The following is a 16787-nucleotide window of genomic DNA, read 5'->3' as shown; positions in this document are numbered from 1 at the left end:
TATCAACTAAATTCGTTAGAAACTGTTTTAAATTGAAATTGGATTTCTGAATAACACGAACCATAGTTCGTAATGTTTTAAATTATTCGAGAGTGTCATGAAAAATTAATGACAAGTTTATGTCAACGTACGCATGCGTGAAAGTCGGCCATTTTAATTGAACAGAAAAATTGACTTTCTTTCCATCGTACACAATGCAATTTAAAAAACTTTGCTTACGTACAAAATTTCATGATGAATATTAATAGATTTATTAATGATTCATTTTTAGTAAAAATGACGCGTACTACAAAACAATCCAATTCATTTTTCAGAGAATATTCAAGCAACGCGATAACTCCCTGCGCTATCAAATTTACCCACGCTTCCCTAGCGTATCGAATATCGAAAATATCTTGTGGAATAGGTTTTGCAATAGAAGCAACGTTTCATTCCTCCGTGTGTGCATTATCGGTGAAAACGCGTCGCCCTCCTTCGGCACCCACACGAATGGGCCGGACCTGGCTAACTCGTTCAGAGGCTGCGCGACCTAGCATGATCCAAGGCTAGAGAGCCTAGCCCAACCTGAACAGTAGGTGGCGAGGTTCGATGAAGGGAGAAAGAGAGAGAATACAGAGTTCTCATTGCGACGTCGCGAAATTTTGGTGACACAACGCGATGACGGAGAGGGCGGAAGAAAGTTTCTCTCCGCTCTGATAGGCCGACAACTCGGTGTTGCGACAGTGCTGCCCTCATAGACAAACACGTCCCGCAAGTGGGAGAGTACGTACAGACGCTCGCAAAATTTTCGTAACATATAAGTCGCACACAGCCTTCTGTTCAAAACAGTATTGCAGATAATTATCCGAAAGGAATTCTCCGAATTGTGCCAGAAAAATGAGAAAATTAACGATATGTTCGTCGTTTGCCGTACACACTTAGTGAGAGAGACTCGCATTTCATTATTTATCATTTTTATATACAGTTATATACCAACGTTATTTCATGTCTAAAATTATCTATAGACAGTTTCTTATTTTCCATCCGATTTAAACATCCCGAAATCTTCTAAAGGCTGATCTGACCCGATTACGTTTTAATGCTCTTATGATTCTTAAACCTCCTCAAACTGGAGCTTAGAACCTATTTCACTGACAAACAGTACATTGCGAACGTATTTTCAGTTAAGTTTCACTGCATCTTATTTGTTACACAACAATATTTTCTAATATCGTAGGTTGGCGTTGAACGATACCAGTTGGAACACGCTTCATTTCATAATAGGCGGCCACTACACTCCTATTATGCAAGCCTGGAACAATAGAAGTGCAGTGGACAGCTAGTACAACGACGAGTGTATTTTACACTTTGCATTTACAACGTTGAATTACTCTTTATACTTATTGTCGTTATATCGAGACATCATTGTTCCAAACCCTTCGATGTAGCACGCATATATTTCATGGGTTTGATTTCGCAAATAACTGGAAGTTTTCGCAGCGAGTGTACTACGCGCTTCGCATGAGCGCTCGTTTGCATTGGTGGTTCCGTCTCACCCCCCAGCATTTCCCTCTCTCCGGAGAGGCCTGCGCATTGGAGGCTGCGCAACGAGAATAGCGGGGTTGAAGAACGCGACGGCGTAGAGGTCTTGAAACGCGACGTCGCGGAGGGAATAGCCTAGCCACGGTCGCACGCCTGCGAATGATCGGAACTCTCTGGGCGCAGGGAGGAGAGACTGTACGACCGGCGAGTCAGTCGACTATTCGTGGTCTGTGACTCTGGAGGTAGCCCGACCACCGCAGAACCGAGCCCGACGCAGCTCGGTTGCGTTCGGTCGGTAGTCGGGGCCAGTCGGGCGCTCCGCTGCTCGTTTTCGGTCTGCTCAGTTTTCCTCAGTCCATCGTGGTTGCGCATCGTGAACAGTTGGGTCCTTTCTTCTTTTTTTTTGTTCTGTTAAAGGGACTGGTACGCGCTGGTGCCCTTATTCCACGCGCTATGTGACGGACATCGCGGGGCGCCGAAGCGTACCCCGGACACGTTTTCTCTATCATTCCCACCCTGTCCTCCGCCAGCTACTGCTCTCCTTTGGCTCTCGTCGGGCCGCGAGAGAACGTGAGAATCGCGGGAGGGTGGGAGGGAAAGGATAGACAAGAGAGAGAGAGAGAGAAAGAAAGAACACGTTGTAAACGCAGGCACGTACATATACGCAGGCACTCGCCGACGAAGGGGCCACGAGGGCCCCGTGGATTCGTGCCTAGGGAAACATGGAGTGTCCACATCTTGCTCAAAGCGTCCAATTCGGCAGTAACGACGTAGAAGCAAGCTGCACGAAGGATCTACCGTTCGTCTGTGCAGGTATGGCCCGACATAAAAGCACCCAGACCCCTCTATCCTTCCTCCTACGAAGAGAGCGAGAGAGAGAGAGAAAGAGAGGCGTGTGTTGTCGTACCCGTGGGCCGAGGCACTCTCCGCGTTTCTTTCTCTTCCGTTCCGAAACGACAGATCCAGCGACATACGCATCATTTTTTTCTCCGAGGGTACAGCGTACCCGTACGATCTCACGATCCTCCCTTTCGCCAACCTATTGTCTCTCTCCGGGTTTCTTTTACCGTACTTTCTTTTCTCTCCTGCGTTCTTTTATTCCTCTACTCTCCCTCCCCCCTCCCCCTTCTCTCTCTCTCTCTCATTTTTCTCCGTCTCGCTTGGTTCCCTTCCTCTTTCTCCCTTGCCTCTCGTGACCGAGGCCCCGGCCGTTCCTCTCGCGGCCTTGAGGCGTCGTACCCGACAAGACGGAGCAGAAAACCATTCCTATTTCCCGTCGCGGAAAGAATCGTGCTCCGAAACGACCGTAATCGGTAGCCTATGTTCTCCTCTCTGCATGCTCTACCATTTTTCCCCCTTTCCCGTCGACGCTGCTCGATAGACACCACGCTCCGTCGACGGTACCTCGGACTCGGACGCGCAACCCATACGTACCCGTTTGCATGTATCGCGGATCGAACTCGTCGTGCCACGATATATACGTGTCCCACGGCGGTATATAAGTACGCTGTGTGTGATACCACCGGAGAAAGAGAGAGATGAAACGAGAGAGAGAGAGAGAGAAAGATAGGAGCGTCGCGCGCGCGTGGTCACAGCCGCGGCCCTGTGTGTGTGCGCGCGTGCGTGCGTGTGTGTGGATGTGAAAAGTACACTCCTTGACGCATTCGTATATCTCCCTGGCGCGATATAAGTCGGTGTTTGTGTGCACGCTCCGTTCATGGGTGTTCTCTCTTTCTCTCTCGCGCTCAACGGACCGAACAAGAGCGTCGCGCGGACGGTGCGCGTGTGCATCGTCCTGCTGGGAGTTCTCAGTATGCGGCGCGGCCGTCATTGGAAAATCAATACCAGACAGCACTAATCAGCTGGCCCCGAGATCTGTCATTAGAACTCGCCAGATAAACGTGCTCTCCGCGGCTCTGCCCGGTCGTGTTATTCCGTCCTTTTCCTCCGCCCCACCGCCCGGCCGCTTTTCTCGATTTTATTGCGCCGCTTCCGGCTCCGCGAGCGAGACACCGCCTCGAGATTTCTCGAGAAGCATCGGGGGCCGCCAGACGCGTTTGAAAAATCAATGAGAGAATGCCACACCGCAGCCTCGTGTAGGCAGTTTTTCCCTTATTCCCGACGCTACTGCTGCTGCTGTTGATTTCTCCTCCTCTTCCACGGAAAGAGAAAGAGAGAGAAAGAGAGAGAGAGAGAGAGAGCGAAAGACCGTTCGTCTCTTTGTCCTTTCTCTTTGCACGGCCTCTAGTACTATATTTACCCGAAATATGCGCAATACTTTTATTGCTCCCTTTGAAAGAGGCCCCCCTCCCCCCGACCCTGGATACCCGCCGGACTCTCGCACGCGTTTTCCAATCGTTCTCCGCTCCGGCTTCGTGACCACCGGCTCGTCTCTTTTCTCTGTCCCTCGTTGCGGAGGCCAGCGTAGCCGGCAGGAAGAGAAGCGTTTTACAATCGACGCGGCTCTCTCGAACGGGTTTCGCGACAGACTGCTGCGGACTCTCTCGCGGAGCCGTCGTTTAATCGTAACAAGTTCCCAGAAGAGGCCGCGGTGCGTTACGTAAATAAGAAACCGCCGGCCGCCGGAGTGCCTTTCGTCGTCCCGTCGAGAACGTACGAGCGCGTCGGCCCTAAACGCGTTTCGCGAAACGTGTCCGTCCCGTCTATCTTTCTCTCCCTCTCTCTCTCTCTCTCCCGGCCTCCCTCTAATCCGACGTATTCCGGCGAGGGGAGAAAAGAGAAAAGGGTTTCGGGTGGGGAAGCAGACGGATAGTCGCGGAGAGAGTCCGCATTTCCGAAGCGTGGACGATGAGTCAGACGGAAGATTTTTCTCCTGTCGTCGGTCACCGGACGACCGACGCATCGTCGGTCACGCTCGAATTTCGGCCATCGGACCCGCCTCCCTCGCGAGATTCACGCCCGGCGACTCGCGCGACGCGGCTCCAGGCTGCGAGATCAATTTAAATATCCCCTATGGTCTCGCGAGCCACGCTCCGCTCCGCACCGCACCGGGCAAGAATTACCGCAGGCGGTCGCACGAACCGCGCGCAGGAGAAAAATCGTCCCTTGTGGGCTATGAAAGAACCCCATGCTCCACACCTTCCCTTCCCTTCCCTTCCCTTCCTCCCTCCCTTCCCTTCCTCCCTCCCTCCCTACCTCCCTCCCTCCCTCCCCACTTCTTCTGCCTCTTTTCCTGCGCTGCAAGCTGGTTCGGGTACGACGTAGCAAAATCGATAACAGCGTCGTTGCTAATCGGATGCCCCGATATATACGGGTGCCACCGCTGCCTTAACGAATTTTTCTTCCATCCTGTTTCACATCGGCTCTGGAAACACCGCTGCTTCATGTGCCGGCCCGTGACATGACGCGGCGCGACGCGACGCGACGCGGGTCGTGTCGGGTCGGCTCGGGTCGGCATCCCTGCTGCATCCAGCTCGATGCGCGGAGCTACGTACGAAAATTTCTTCCGCGCGAAAGCGCACAGTAGGTGTGGCGACGCGAATCGTTTTATCGGCCACTGCGAGACGGACGCGAACGGTCCGCCTCGATCTCGTTTCGGTAGCTTCGATCGCCGATATCCATCTTCCGGCGAACGTGAAATTCGAGACCCCGTGTTCGTACCTGCATCGCGCTGTGCCGCTGTACAGCCACGATCTTCCAAGAATACATCGGCCGCGGAAAAATATTTCGCACGACCGCGGACCGTTTTAGAGCGATCGAGGATCGATCGCTGCCGAATTTCTCGCCTCCGCGAATATCCCACCGGGGTGTCGAATTCGAAACCGCGCCGTTTCACAGCGGCGCGATTGCGAAATAAACGCGTGTACCCTCCTCGGGAACGAGCTCCGCTCGACAGATCGGATTACGCTGGATTCGAACCGCGACGTCGTTTCAATTTTTATGCAGCCACGCTATTTTCCCTTCGGCGAATCTCGCGATTCCCTTGCAGCGCGGCCAGCTCCTGCGTATTGCCGGAACGGTAAACCGTGCCGGGAAATTCGCTTCTGAACGATGCCCGCTTAATTGTTCAATTAGCCGGGGACACGATCAATTGTGTCGTGCCATGATCCACAAATTCTTGGTTTCGGAATACGAGATCGCCTCTCCCTGCGACCCCGGCCGAAATAAAGGAACGAGCATGCAAAATCTCGAACCCGATAGAATTGCGAGACATTTCGCGATCGATCGACTGCGAAGGGGGTGTGTCGAACAGCCTTCCATCCATTCACCCTGGTTTTACGCGCTCTCCCGAGAATTACGTAAGCGGGCACGACTCAAAAAGATGGTGCACACCGTCGTGGTACTCGTGATATTTAGCGATCGCCGAGCATCGAGGTGAATACAGCATCCGAATATAGAGACGAAGCAGTTGCTTCCTATTGATAAAGGAATCTTTACGGCGTATTTTATTCTTTCAAGCTGCCGATTCTAGAGATACGTGAATTTGTTAAGGCCCGAATGTCTCGAATGACTCAAATGACCAGCACGAGTGCCCCTAGAGACGAGGGTGACGTTTAAGTCGATTTCTACTTTTGTCCTACGTGAAGAATCGTTTTTTCAGCACCGATGCTTTTACTATTGCAACTTTATGAAATTGCTTCGCGAAAAATTTAGGGCTGAACTTCCGAGGTTGCTGTTAGCCACCGTTTAAACCCAAACATTATGGCAGAAAATCGTCAAATACGCGCGTTTAGGTGTACCATTCACGAGGCAAAATATGAACTCGATTTGATATTTGGCTGTGTAAGTAGTTCGATCCTTTATTTGCAACTTTTAAGGGCTAGGTACACGAATCTAACGTCGCTGACAATATGGCGTCGAACAGTCTCGAAGCGATTCCCTCGGATTCTTCGCCTCGATTCAATTTCATCATGATCCTGTTTCGTTAATTGAGCCGCCCGAATACTTGTTTAGTTCGAACCACCATAATGTTCTTCCAATGTTTAACATTCTCGTTGGCGTCGTCAGAAATTTCCCGGCCCCGTGTTATTATTCACCTTTGCGGTATCGCTAATCATTTCATTGTTGTTGACAGTATGTGGAACCGAGAAGAGTACTTGGCTGTGTCTCTACTGCGGCGCGGTGCATTGCGGACGCTACGTGTCGGGCCACGCGTTGCAGCATCATGAACAAGATACTCAGCATTGCGTTTGCATAGACTGTGAGAACCTGGCAGTATTCTGGTAAGTTTCCAATCGTGCCTCAATCGATGCTCTTGAAGTGCTATCTTTTCCTTTAACACCGAACCTACCGAGCACCAGAAGTGCCCGATCTCTGTATTTCTCCGTAACGATGTCGAGCTTGGATCAACAACTTGGATTAACAAATTTATTCGATCATTTTCACTGAAAGAGTCATCGCAATTTCAGCAATTTCAAATTTAAGGATACGAAACCGGCCATTTTGACCACGGCACGGTAGGTTCAGTGTTAAAGATCATAGTAGATCGGTAGATAATTTGATCGGTCGCCGACAATTTTCTCGAAATCCTAAGCATTTGCTTTTTACAGTTACATGTGCGACGAGTACGTCGTGAACGACACGACGAACGGCCAGATCGAGAAGATCCGTCGCATCACGTTCCGCAAGGACGAGCACAAGGAGAACGACGAGAACTGGAACACGTCGCCGTCGACGACACCGTCGTCGAGACGGGAGAACAGCGACAACGACAACGACGCGGACGCTCTGTGGAAAGCGGAAGTGGTCGTGAGGAACCTGCGGCCGAGAACGGCGAGGAAGAGGCTACACTCCCTGGATGGGACAAGCGGGGATAATCGGCCGGCGACCAAGCGTAGAAGCTCCAAAATTACCAAAGAGAAGAAGGTCGTCGGCCTGAGGAATCTCGGCAATACCTGTTTCATGAACGTCGTGCTCCAGTCGTTCAACAACATCAGCCACTTCTGCGAGTATCTGACGCAGATGCCGTGTCTCGAGGGCATACCGTTCGACGAGTCGCCGACGCACAGGGGGCGAATCGTTACTCCTGGAAGAGCGAAAGAGCTGAGCATGAGCGACGCCCTCCTGGCCGAGGAGCTCAGGAAAGTTCTGCTCGGCTTGAACTTGGGCGGTTCGAACGGCCAAGCAATATCCCCGGAATGTCTTTTCCTGGTGATCTGGAAGGTCGTGCCGAGATTTCGCGGCTACCAGCAGCAGGACGCGCACGAATTTCTCACCTACATGCTCGACAGACTGCACACGGAGCTCCTGCAGCTGCTGCCCAGACTGGGACACGAGCCTCTGGGTCTCAGGGGCAAGCAGAGCATTGTCACAGCAGTCTTTGGGGGCACACTCCTTAGCGTGGTAAGTCGCCGTCAATTTCCGGGACACTTGGCGGTGCGGGTGACGATGTTCCTACGAGCCACTCCACGTTGAATCGCATAGAACATGGTCACCGAGCTGTTTCAAAGCCGCAGAACTTGGCCCGTGTCTTGGAAACTTCGGTTCTGCTGAATTTTATTAGATCGTGTAATATATCCGCTTGCGGATCTGCGATACTTCGGAAAAGTCAAGGAAAATCACGCGAATTCGAAGCGATAGTTCAAAGCTAGAAGTGTCTATTTTAAGACAAAGTAGATTAGACTGAAATTGTATAATAAGTCTGTTCGACGGCACGGTACTATATTTTCTTGCAAGAAAACGCAAACAGACTTATTACACAAGCTAACAGTTGACCAGCTTAGCAAGAAACTTGCTAGATAATTCCCGGTCTGTTTACGCGCGAGATATCGACGTGCCGAAATGTTGCAAATCGAACTTCCCAAGATATACAACTAGTCCTGCGAATATTAGGATAATCGATGACCACTTGGATTGGCTCGTACCGGCGGTTGCGTTTCGTCGCTCTGACGCGGAACGATAGGAGAAGTGTCTTGTTCCAAATGTTCGTACTGTTGGAAAGTCATTTTATTCATTTTCTTCTTGGGAGAAGCGCGGACGAATTATGGATCGCGTTTCCTCGCGCAGGTCCATTGCATGAACTGCCGAACAGATTCCAAGACGCACGAGCCGTTCCAGGATCTGTCGCTGGACATACCGGACAGACTGCAACGGCGGACGAAAGAACAGGAAGAGGTCTGCAGTCTAACGTACAGTCTGACGAGATTCTTCAAAGTCGAGGAGCTGGCGGACAGCGAGCTCTACTTCTGCGACAATTGCATGGGGAAGCAAAGGTCCACCAAGAGGTTCTGGATACACAGGCTGCCTAATGTTAGCATCGTCGATGTTCGATAAGGACTCCACAAAGAATCGATTACGCGAATTTCTTGGCTGACGGCGACACTTGGTTTCAGGTGTTGTGCCTTCACATTAAAAGATTTAGGTGGTGCAATTCTTATCGGTCGAAGGTGGATACGCAAGTGGACTTCCCCATGAAGTCGCTCGACATGTCGGCGTTCACGGTACGAGGCGTCACTGGAACGAAGTTAGGCGGCTCGAATAGCCACCTGTACGACCTGGCTGCCGTTATCGTGCATCACGGTTCGGGGTACGTCTTTCTACACTTAGGCCGAGTTCTAATTGGACAAAGCACTATTGTCTGCTTCGTTCCTATATGGAATAAAGTAAACCGTTATCTTCGCCTAGGTTGATAGTAAAAATGTGCGACATTTGATTAGAACGCGGACCAACCCTTTTCCGATAAAGAATCCGTGTGATTCGTATGAATGTTTGTATCAATAACTATTTACTGGTTACTGAGACAAGGATTGATAGATTTCACCCGGCTACTAGCTTTAAAGAAGTTCGAGTTTCAATATTTGTTGCATTCTTTTTCAGCGCTGGAACTGGACACTACACTGCCTTTGCTGTTCACGACGGACAATGGTTTCACTTTAACGACAGCTCGGTGCGACCAGCGACCACGGACGCAGTCGCTAAGTGCAAACCGTACATTTTGTTCTACGTGCGGAAAGAGTTCTCCATTCCACCCCCTTTGTGACGCCGTATCCCCAGTCAGTCCCGTCCTGACGACACGAGCTTCGACGATGACGACGACGACGACGATGAGCGATCGAACAAAAACTAACCGAATTTGACTATAAATCTGAATGGTGCATAATGTAAACGGCCAAAACGGAAGGGTGGCAAAGCCCTTCGCACTGCGTTCGGGTTTCTAAAAGAGGAACGGAGAGGTCTCCTGGCCGCGTTTCTGCCTCTATTAAGTAACTAACATGCTCGACATCGTAGAACAGCTTGCCACACGGTACGATGCGCGAGCCTGACACTCGATATCTTATCTGTATCGTCGTTCGAAGCGAAATAGCTGATTATAGTCCTCGGCGACCTGAAATTCGGAATATCGCTTGGCCTGCTAGCTCGTTTTCTCGGCGAATTCGAGAGGTGAAGTCTCTCAGAGAACGGCCGTCAGCGGAATGGCCCTTCCCATGATCATGTAGGGGCATGAGACGAGGGCCTCTCACGGCTCCCTTTCCTTTTTTAGAAACCGAGGGAAAGAAGATTGACTAGAGGCGGATCGCGGAAACGCGTTGCCTTTAGCGTTGGATTTTCTTTGTGCTCCTTTTCGCCGGTGGCCGTTGTCCACCTCCTTTCATCGAATCGATTAAAACCTCCTCGCCGCCGGGCCGCGTACCGGAATCACGCGTAACCTCGTCTAGTTTTAACGCGAAAACGACTGGTCTTCTCGGTAGATAGATTTTTTCTAGGCTTAGTGCGCATCGTTGTTTCGAAGGAAGAAAGAGAGAGAGAGAGAGAGAAAGAGAGAGATTGATTGATTCTATCGCAAAACGAGAAGGAAAAACAAGCGAAGAAAGGAAGAAACAGAAAAACTGAAACACACGCGTTATCCTTCATTATCCTCGGATACTTAAGAGGAAAGTAAGAGATGGAACACCACGAAAAAAAGTGTACGCGGATCATTTTACGTGTGTATGTCGCGTCGAAGTACCACGTTGTACATGCATGTATGTGTACACAGGAGAAAAAAAAAACCACGTTCTCTCATTTTCCGCCCCGTTCCCCTATCCCACGATATTTCCCCTTACCCACCCCCGTTCCCATACGGTTCTCGAATGCTCGACGACTCTTATGTGATTATTTAAAGACTTATTTTTTCTATAATGGTAAACGATAATAACGATGATAAGTTAAAAAAAAGCGTAGCGGAGAAACGTTTTATTAAGGCGATAAACACACTCGATAAACGCGCATTCTTCGGCAAAAGACTCGCACGATGCTCGTATGACGAATAAAAGTGGAAGGTGAGAAAGAGAGCGAGAGAGAGAGAAAGATAGAGTACAGAGAGAAACATGATGGAAGTAAGCGTGCAACACTATTACTGAGAATAAATGAGATATGTACGAACGACGTATAAATAAAGAACATGAACGATGAAGCGATCTTTATTCGTAGCGAACATGTATGTGCGCCCGACGATCTGTGATCTATCATAGTAACCCGGTCCCTTAACAGAATGCTCTGAACAACTTTTATAATTCTACAAATGTACAGCAAAAACTCTGTGCTCGATACTGTTAATTATGTACAGAAAATTCAATAAAATCATCATCCCTTCCTTTTCCCCGGCGAAAATCTAGGCCTCTGCTTGGCCGACGGCGACCGAGAGGACTTCCACCTCCACGATCGATACCTAGGAATGATCATCCGGTAAAATCGCAAACACAGACAGCCAGTGTCAGCCTCCCGCTCCCGATTCCCGAAGATTCTTCTGTTAATCGGCTCCTTGACGACACTCTCGTCAGATTTTTTAGGCATCACAGCCAAAGCGCTGCCTCGGAACTTCACCTTGTTCTTCTTCCCCGAAGAGAGTCCGCCTTTCGACTCTTCTTCCGGAAGAACCCCCCTGGCAGACGTGTCTGGCGTCTGCTGACTGCTTTTCACGAAGAACACGGAATAAGGATCCTTCTTCGACCTGTCGTCGCTCTTCTTCGGCGTTTCCGTGATCTTGATCTCGTCTCTGTGATTAGTTTCGGGTCTCTTGATCTCCTGAACCCACAGATTGCCGCGATCATGCCGTCTGCTCGATGTGGCACCGGCTAACGTGTCTCTGGAGCTTTCGTTCCTGACGAGAGTCTTCTCCTCGGCGACAACCGAGGATTGCTCGTCGGGAGATTCTTTGGTCGCGATCAGGTTGCTGCGAGGACTGCACATCTTCAGATCCTTCAGCAAAGAAGATTCCGAACAGCTATCAACCGCAGAGTCTCCTTGGTACTCTCGATTCTCGTAGAGAACGTCCGTTGTCTTAGCATCGAACGATTCGTCCGGTTTCATCGATCTCTTCCACCTCGCCGAGAACTTCTTCATGAGTCTCCTCATTCCTGATCGAGGCTGTCGTTCTTCATTGAACGAAACATAATCAATGATCTGCGCGGGCGTGTCCTCGAAACCCTCGCCGGCTAACCTCATAATACTCGGATGTAATTCCAGCTTGTAGGTCTTTTCCATCGATTTCAACTCATCGTTCACGCTCTCGAGTCGTCCGGGATGCTTCTGGGACGCGACGCTCGATTTCTCCGACATTGTGAAGGGAAATCGATCCTGACTCTTCCTCCGGAACCTCGAGGAGTCGTGAGAGCAGGCCAGCTTCGACGTCGACGCGGATTGTACAAACGAAGAAGAATCGTAGAACTTCTCGGTGAAATACGACGCGGTGTCGGACTGGATCGCCCTGGCTTGCTCTCCGAAGATGGTTTTCCGGAACTGCTCGGCCGCCATCTGCTCCAGAGAGACGCGCGCCCTGTTCTCGATCACCTTGTCCTCTTGGTCTTCGTCTTCCGAGGAATCCGGAGACTCGAATTTAATAGGATCTTCGACATCCTGACCGTCTCCCACCTGATTGAGTTTGGTCCTCTCGGCAAGCTGCTCGTAGACTTCACCCTCGTAGGGGGAGTGCAAATAGTTCTCCCGGTAGCTCACGGCCAACGTGGCATCGATGACCTCCATCTTTGTCGAAAAAGTGTCCGAGTCTTCGGGTTCTCTCGACGGAGATTCAGCAGTCTCGTAGCAGTCCGGAGTTACGTACCTGTTCACTCGTTTGTCTTCGCTGCGAGGTGTCTCTGAATCCTCACTGTCCTCGCCAAGGTCTTCGCCGACAGCGAGAGGTTTCGATTTTAGTGGTTCATCCATGCGAACTTGGAAAAAGGAACTGAACCTCTTCGGCGAACCCGAGGCTTCATAGTTTCTCGCTTCACCATTATCTCCTGAATAATTTTTAACCACTGTCGAGCCAACGTCCTTTTCCAAGCCTATTCCTTTTAGTGATCTGCTGCTTGTTTTATTGGCTGCATTCTCAAAATTGATCACAGAAGACATTTGGTCGGAATAAAGAGGTCGATTGCTCTCGAGACTCTCAGAATCCGATGTCGCAAAGCTCTGCACGTACGATTGCCTGTCCGACTCGATCGAAGCATGGTTCAAACCAACTTGTACCGCCAACTTAGGCGGATTCGACATCGCACTGTCGGACCTAGACGACGTACACCTTTCAGAGTTCTCATCGAACTTCGCCGATGTTCCTCCGTCGACTCCTGCTTCGATTTTTCTAGAGCTCGCACCGCAAGGCAACCTGTAAGTGTTTTCCTTCTGTAACAAAGACACGGTCGACAGGGCATCGATCAAATCGTTCGCGTTTAAGTGTTTCCCCGGAGTCTTGCTCTGCGAAGACGCGGAGGAAGTCATCTCCTGCGAGTTCAGAGCGAGAGAAGGAACGTTGACATACTCCTGCTGAGAGTCCTGACTCTTGACGGACACTCTGGTCGGAGCAATTTCTCTCCTCCTCAATTCGTCGTTGAAAAATTCTTGCAAGGACGACGTCGCGCTGCGACCTTCGCTGGAACAAGCTCTGAACCGAGGAGAGAACATCTTCTCCGTTCTGTCGTGGAGCCTAGAGGTTGAGAGAGGAATCCTGGTAGGTTTGATTTCGCTCGGATCCAGGAAACACTTGGACGGTGCCTTCTTCATTTGATGTTCTAGGGATTGTGCGCTGTCTTCGTCGGAAGGAAGACCTTCAGAAGGGGATTTCTGGTCTGCGTTGACGACGAGATTCGGGGGCGATAGTTTACCAAGACGTTCCTTCGATGATGAAACCATCTGACGACTTTGTACCGATTCTTCCACGTAACGATCCCGTCCGTCGTAGCTGGGGGCTTCTCCAGGAGCGTTTTCTGCAAAAGTATCACAAGAGACACCAAACAGAGGCTCCACGATCTGCATTTGATAACGAGTGTTCTCTCTAGCGGACAGAAACAGTTGTTGATCACTGATCCCAACAACGCTACTTTGCATGGCGCAACAATCGCTTTTTGCCGTCCCCCTGGCTCTATAAAAGGGACCGTGATCCTCATATTTCGCGGAAGGACTCAACTGATCCAAACTCATCCTCGAAATAGGAGTGACGATCCCAAGTTCGTCTAAATTACTCAGTACTTTCTGAGAAGCCGAGACCGCTCTGCTATCAGAAGCGGATCCCGACTCGATTCTCGCCGGGAAACCGATCCTATCGGTCAGGTTCTCGTAGTCGGAGCCTTGTTCGCTGCTTGAGCTGAGATTGTACAGTATTACACCCGCGTTGGGTCTGTACCCGCCGAATTTCGACGGCGGACTGCTGCACAGTGAACCTGTCTTCGAGAAAACTCGAAGCAACGAGGGACTTGTCTGCGACCTCGACGAGTCGTTGATAGCGTGGAGCTGATTGGCGTGGGGACTGAGCGTAGAAGGCGTTCTGGACAGCGGAATGGGTTGCTGGGACTCTGTCGCGGGAGCTTCAGTAGCAGGAGGTGCTTCGTTGTCGATTATTTCGGTGTGCATAGCCTCGGCACGGAATTTCGCTCTTCTCCGAGTCCTGGCGGCGCTGTTCCTCGACTCCACGCTTCTTCTCGCCTGCAGGAACTCCTGCTCCTCTCTCTCGTCGTTCTCCTCGATCCGATTCGTCGCGTTGTAGAAATAGAGGTCTCGTTTCCGGGAAAGTCGTCTGCTGGTGTTGATCGCCCGACTCGCCAGGGAAACCGGCGCGTTCCGGGACGGCAGATCCTGAAGACGCCTCTTCAAGTCCGACGCTGAACTGCCTCCGGAGCTGCTGCTGCTGCTGCTTTTCTCGGGCTTTTCTTCTTCCTCCTGGTTGAGCCAGCGATCTGCACCATCAGGGTTACGTCCACTGTTTATTCGTTAATTGTTTAAAGTTGCACGTTAGATCCTAAGATTCGCTTAGTGCTCTCGATCGTTCGCCGTTTGTGATTGCCGGCGGTGTTCGGGGAAAGATAAAGAACAAATGGAAATGAGAGCGATCGAGAAGGGAGATCGGATACTTAGGTTCATACCAGAGAGACAGGGTAGCGTGCTCGAGGCTTCTGGTTCTGTGTTATCCAGGCTTCTGATGTTGGTGTTTAACATATCGGGCCCATGGGAAATTGCCTACCGATTTTTCATTCAATGGTGCTGATTGGGAGGTTAGCTGAACGATCGGATTGCTTTGTGTTCACGTTGAAAGGAAACATATGAAGAGCAACGAGGATGCGGTGGTTTCAAGATAAACGTAGAAACTTTTATAAAATGCGAGATAATATTCAAATGTGAGTTTATTATATTTTCAAAAATTTATCAAACGGGATATATAGAAAAAATTGGATAATGAATAATGGTCCTGGAGGTGGGAACAAAAATGATAATTTAATAATCAGAACAGACATCTTCTGGAGACTGTCGGAAACTTGAAATAAATTCATAGAAGCTTGGTTTCGTCTTCTGTGTTGAAGTGATTTGCTCTTCATTATGGATAAAGATAAATAATATGATTATAAATGCATGCCGAATGATTCTCACCTCTCTGGCGATAAAAAGCAACGCAAAATCCGGCAAGGATCATCTGCTGCTTAAAACATGAAAATAGCGCCACAAGACATAGTGGCAAAATGCTCAAACTCAGAGATAAATCTATCAGCACGTAGTAAATAATTTAGAAAAAGTTACTGCTATCCGTGACAAAAAATGTCTATTTTTTCATTCCCTAATTTTACCATAATCGAGGGGCTAGACTCCCTAGCGAGGAGATAAAGGTAGAGGACATGGTTTACGGAATGACACTTAACTACCTTAAATCAGCGTTTTTTTTGCTATTAATGGTGTCATTCGGTAGAGGTTCATTGCAGTGCACAAATGTCAGACTTCATGAGAACTATGCAGATATTTGGTAACATAAGTCTTGGAAAGTAAGGTAAAAATTGATGATGCCGAAGTCATGGAATCCAAGCAGTTTTATGCCATTGTTGGATTTTCGGCCGAGTCAGGTAGCAGGACGAGGCGATCTTTGGAAATATCTAACATAAACACCGATTGTCGCCTCTCACTCGTCATTCGTCCTGCCGCGCTAAACGCCGTGGCGACCGAGAGTCGCCTCTCGTCCGCTAAGGGTTAAATGTCAAATTCATGATATCGATAATACAGAGCAAACAATTTGACAAGTTTAGTTATGCTGGTGCTAATAAGATGGCACCTAAGTAGAAGGACTGTCAACGTGGAATCGGAAGTAGATGCAAGCTTGCGTTATAATACGGATTCCTAACAGATTGTGAACTCCAAAAACTAAATCATACTAGCTTAGATTTTGTTACTATGTCGTACAGAGAAATTTATAAGAGCGTCTAGTCGTAAAATACATGAATTAATAATGTAATGTGATATAATACGAAAGCATATGTAAGAATGGCAGGTCTGTCAACCATGTACGGATAACAGAGTGAAAGGGAAAAATGATTTCCCTATCACTTTAATAAACCTAACCTAAACCTAGATGCAGGCTTGGATTGTGGTTATGTCGGATACCTATTCGCTCATCGGCAGTATGCGTCTGTATATGTCTGTATATGTAATTTTACTATACATGCAAATATGCACTCCTTTAGTTTGGTTTTTCAGACGCATGGGAGAGATTAGCAGATCAGCTCTATACATCATTTGAAATTACGCTCAAAGTATACGTACTAATTATAGATATTTCATACATTATTACGTTATACAAAAAATAAATATAATATTACATCTGGAAAAGTTGCAACTAAATGTAATTATAGTAAATGTCATTCTCTCACTACATTTTCAAACTAAATTTTCGCACTAACTTCTCTTCTTCCAATCTTTCCTTATTATATCGTCTTATTAGCTTACAAGCTCTCGTTTGAAATGATAGAATTAATAAATTCAGTTTTAGAATGTAATATAAAATTGAAAAGTCATATTACCACTCCTTCCTCTACAATTATCGCTACTTTTTGTTTTCAAAAATAGGGCAGGCACGT

At 49.0% G+C, this 16787-nt stretch overlaps 1 protein-coding gene across 1 annotated transcript; it reads left to right on the top strand.

The window, feature by feature from the left end:
* Nucleotides 1-1724: 1724 nt before the first annotated feature.
* LOC117230074 (ubiquitin carboxyl-terminal hydrolase 3) lies at nt 1725-10873 on the top strand. Its single transcript, XM_033487202.2, has 6 exons — nt 1725-2334; nt 6557-6704; nt 7032-7824; nt 8488-8730; nt 8814-9007; nt 9298-10873. Exons 1-6 carry the CDS (start codon nt 2244-2246, stop codon nt 9458-9460), a joined length of 1632 nt encoding a protein of 543 aa, XP_033343093.1. The 5' UTR covers nt 1725-2243; the 3' UTR covers nt 9461-10873.
* Nucleotides 10874-16787: the final 5914 nt, after the last annotated feature.

The sequence above is a fragment of the Megalopta genalis genome, chromosome 6, assembly GCF_051020955.1.
Source record: "Megalopta genalis isolate 19385.01 chromosome 6, iyMegGena1_principal, whole genome shotgun sequence".
Lineage (NCBI taxonomy): Eukaryota > Metazoa > Arthropoda > Insecta > Hymenoptera > Halictidae > Megalopta > Megalopta genalis.
The sequence above is the reverse complement of the archived record's forward strand: the minus strand, read 5'-3'. Positions and strand labels throughout refer to the sequence as shown.

Bases quoted from the DNA above. Each gene is read 5' to 3' on its own strand.
- LOC117230074 (XM_033487202.2), top strand. From the start codon at position 2,244: ATGGAGTGTCCACATCTTGCTCAAAGCGTCCAATTCGGCAGTAACGAC. The intron at 8,731-8,813 runs GTTAGCATCGTC...ACTTGGTTTCAG, and splicing joins GGATACACAGGCTGCCTAAT to GTGTTGTGCCTTCACATTAA. The intron at 9,008-9,297 runs GTACGTCTTTCT...ATTCTTTTTCAG, and splicing joins ATCGTGCATCACGGTTCGGG to CGCTGGAACTGGACACTACA.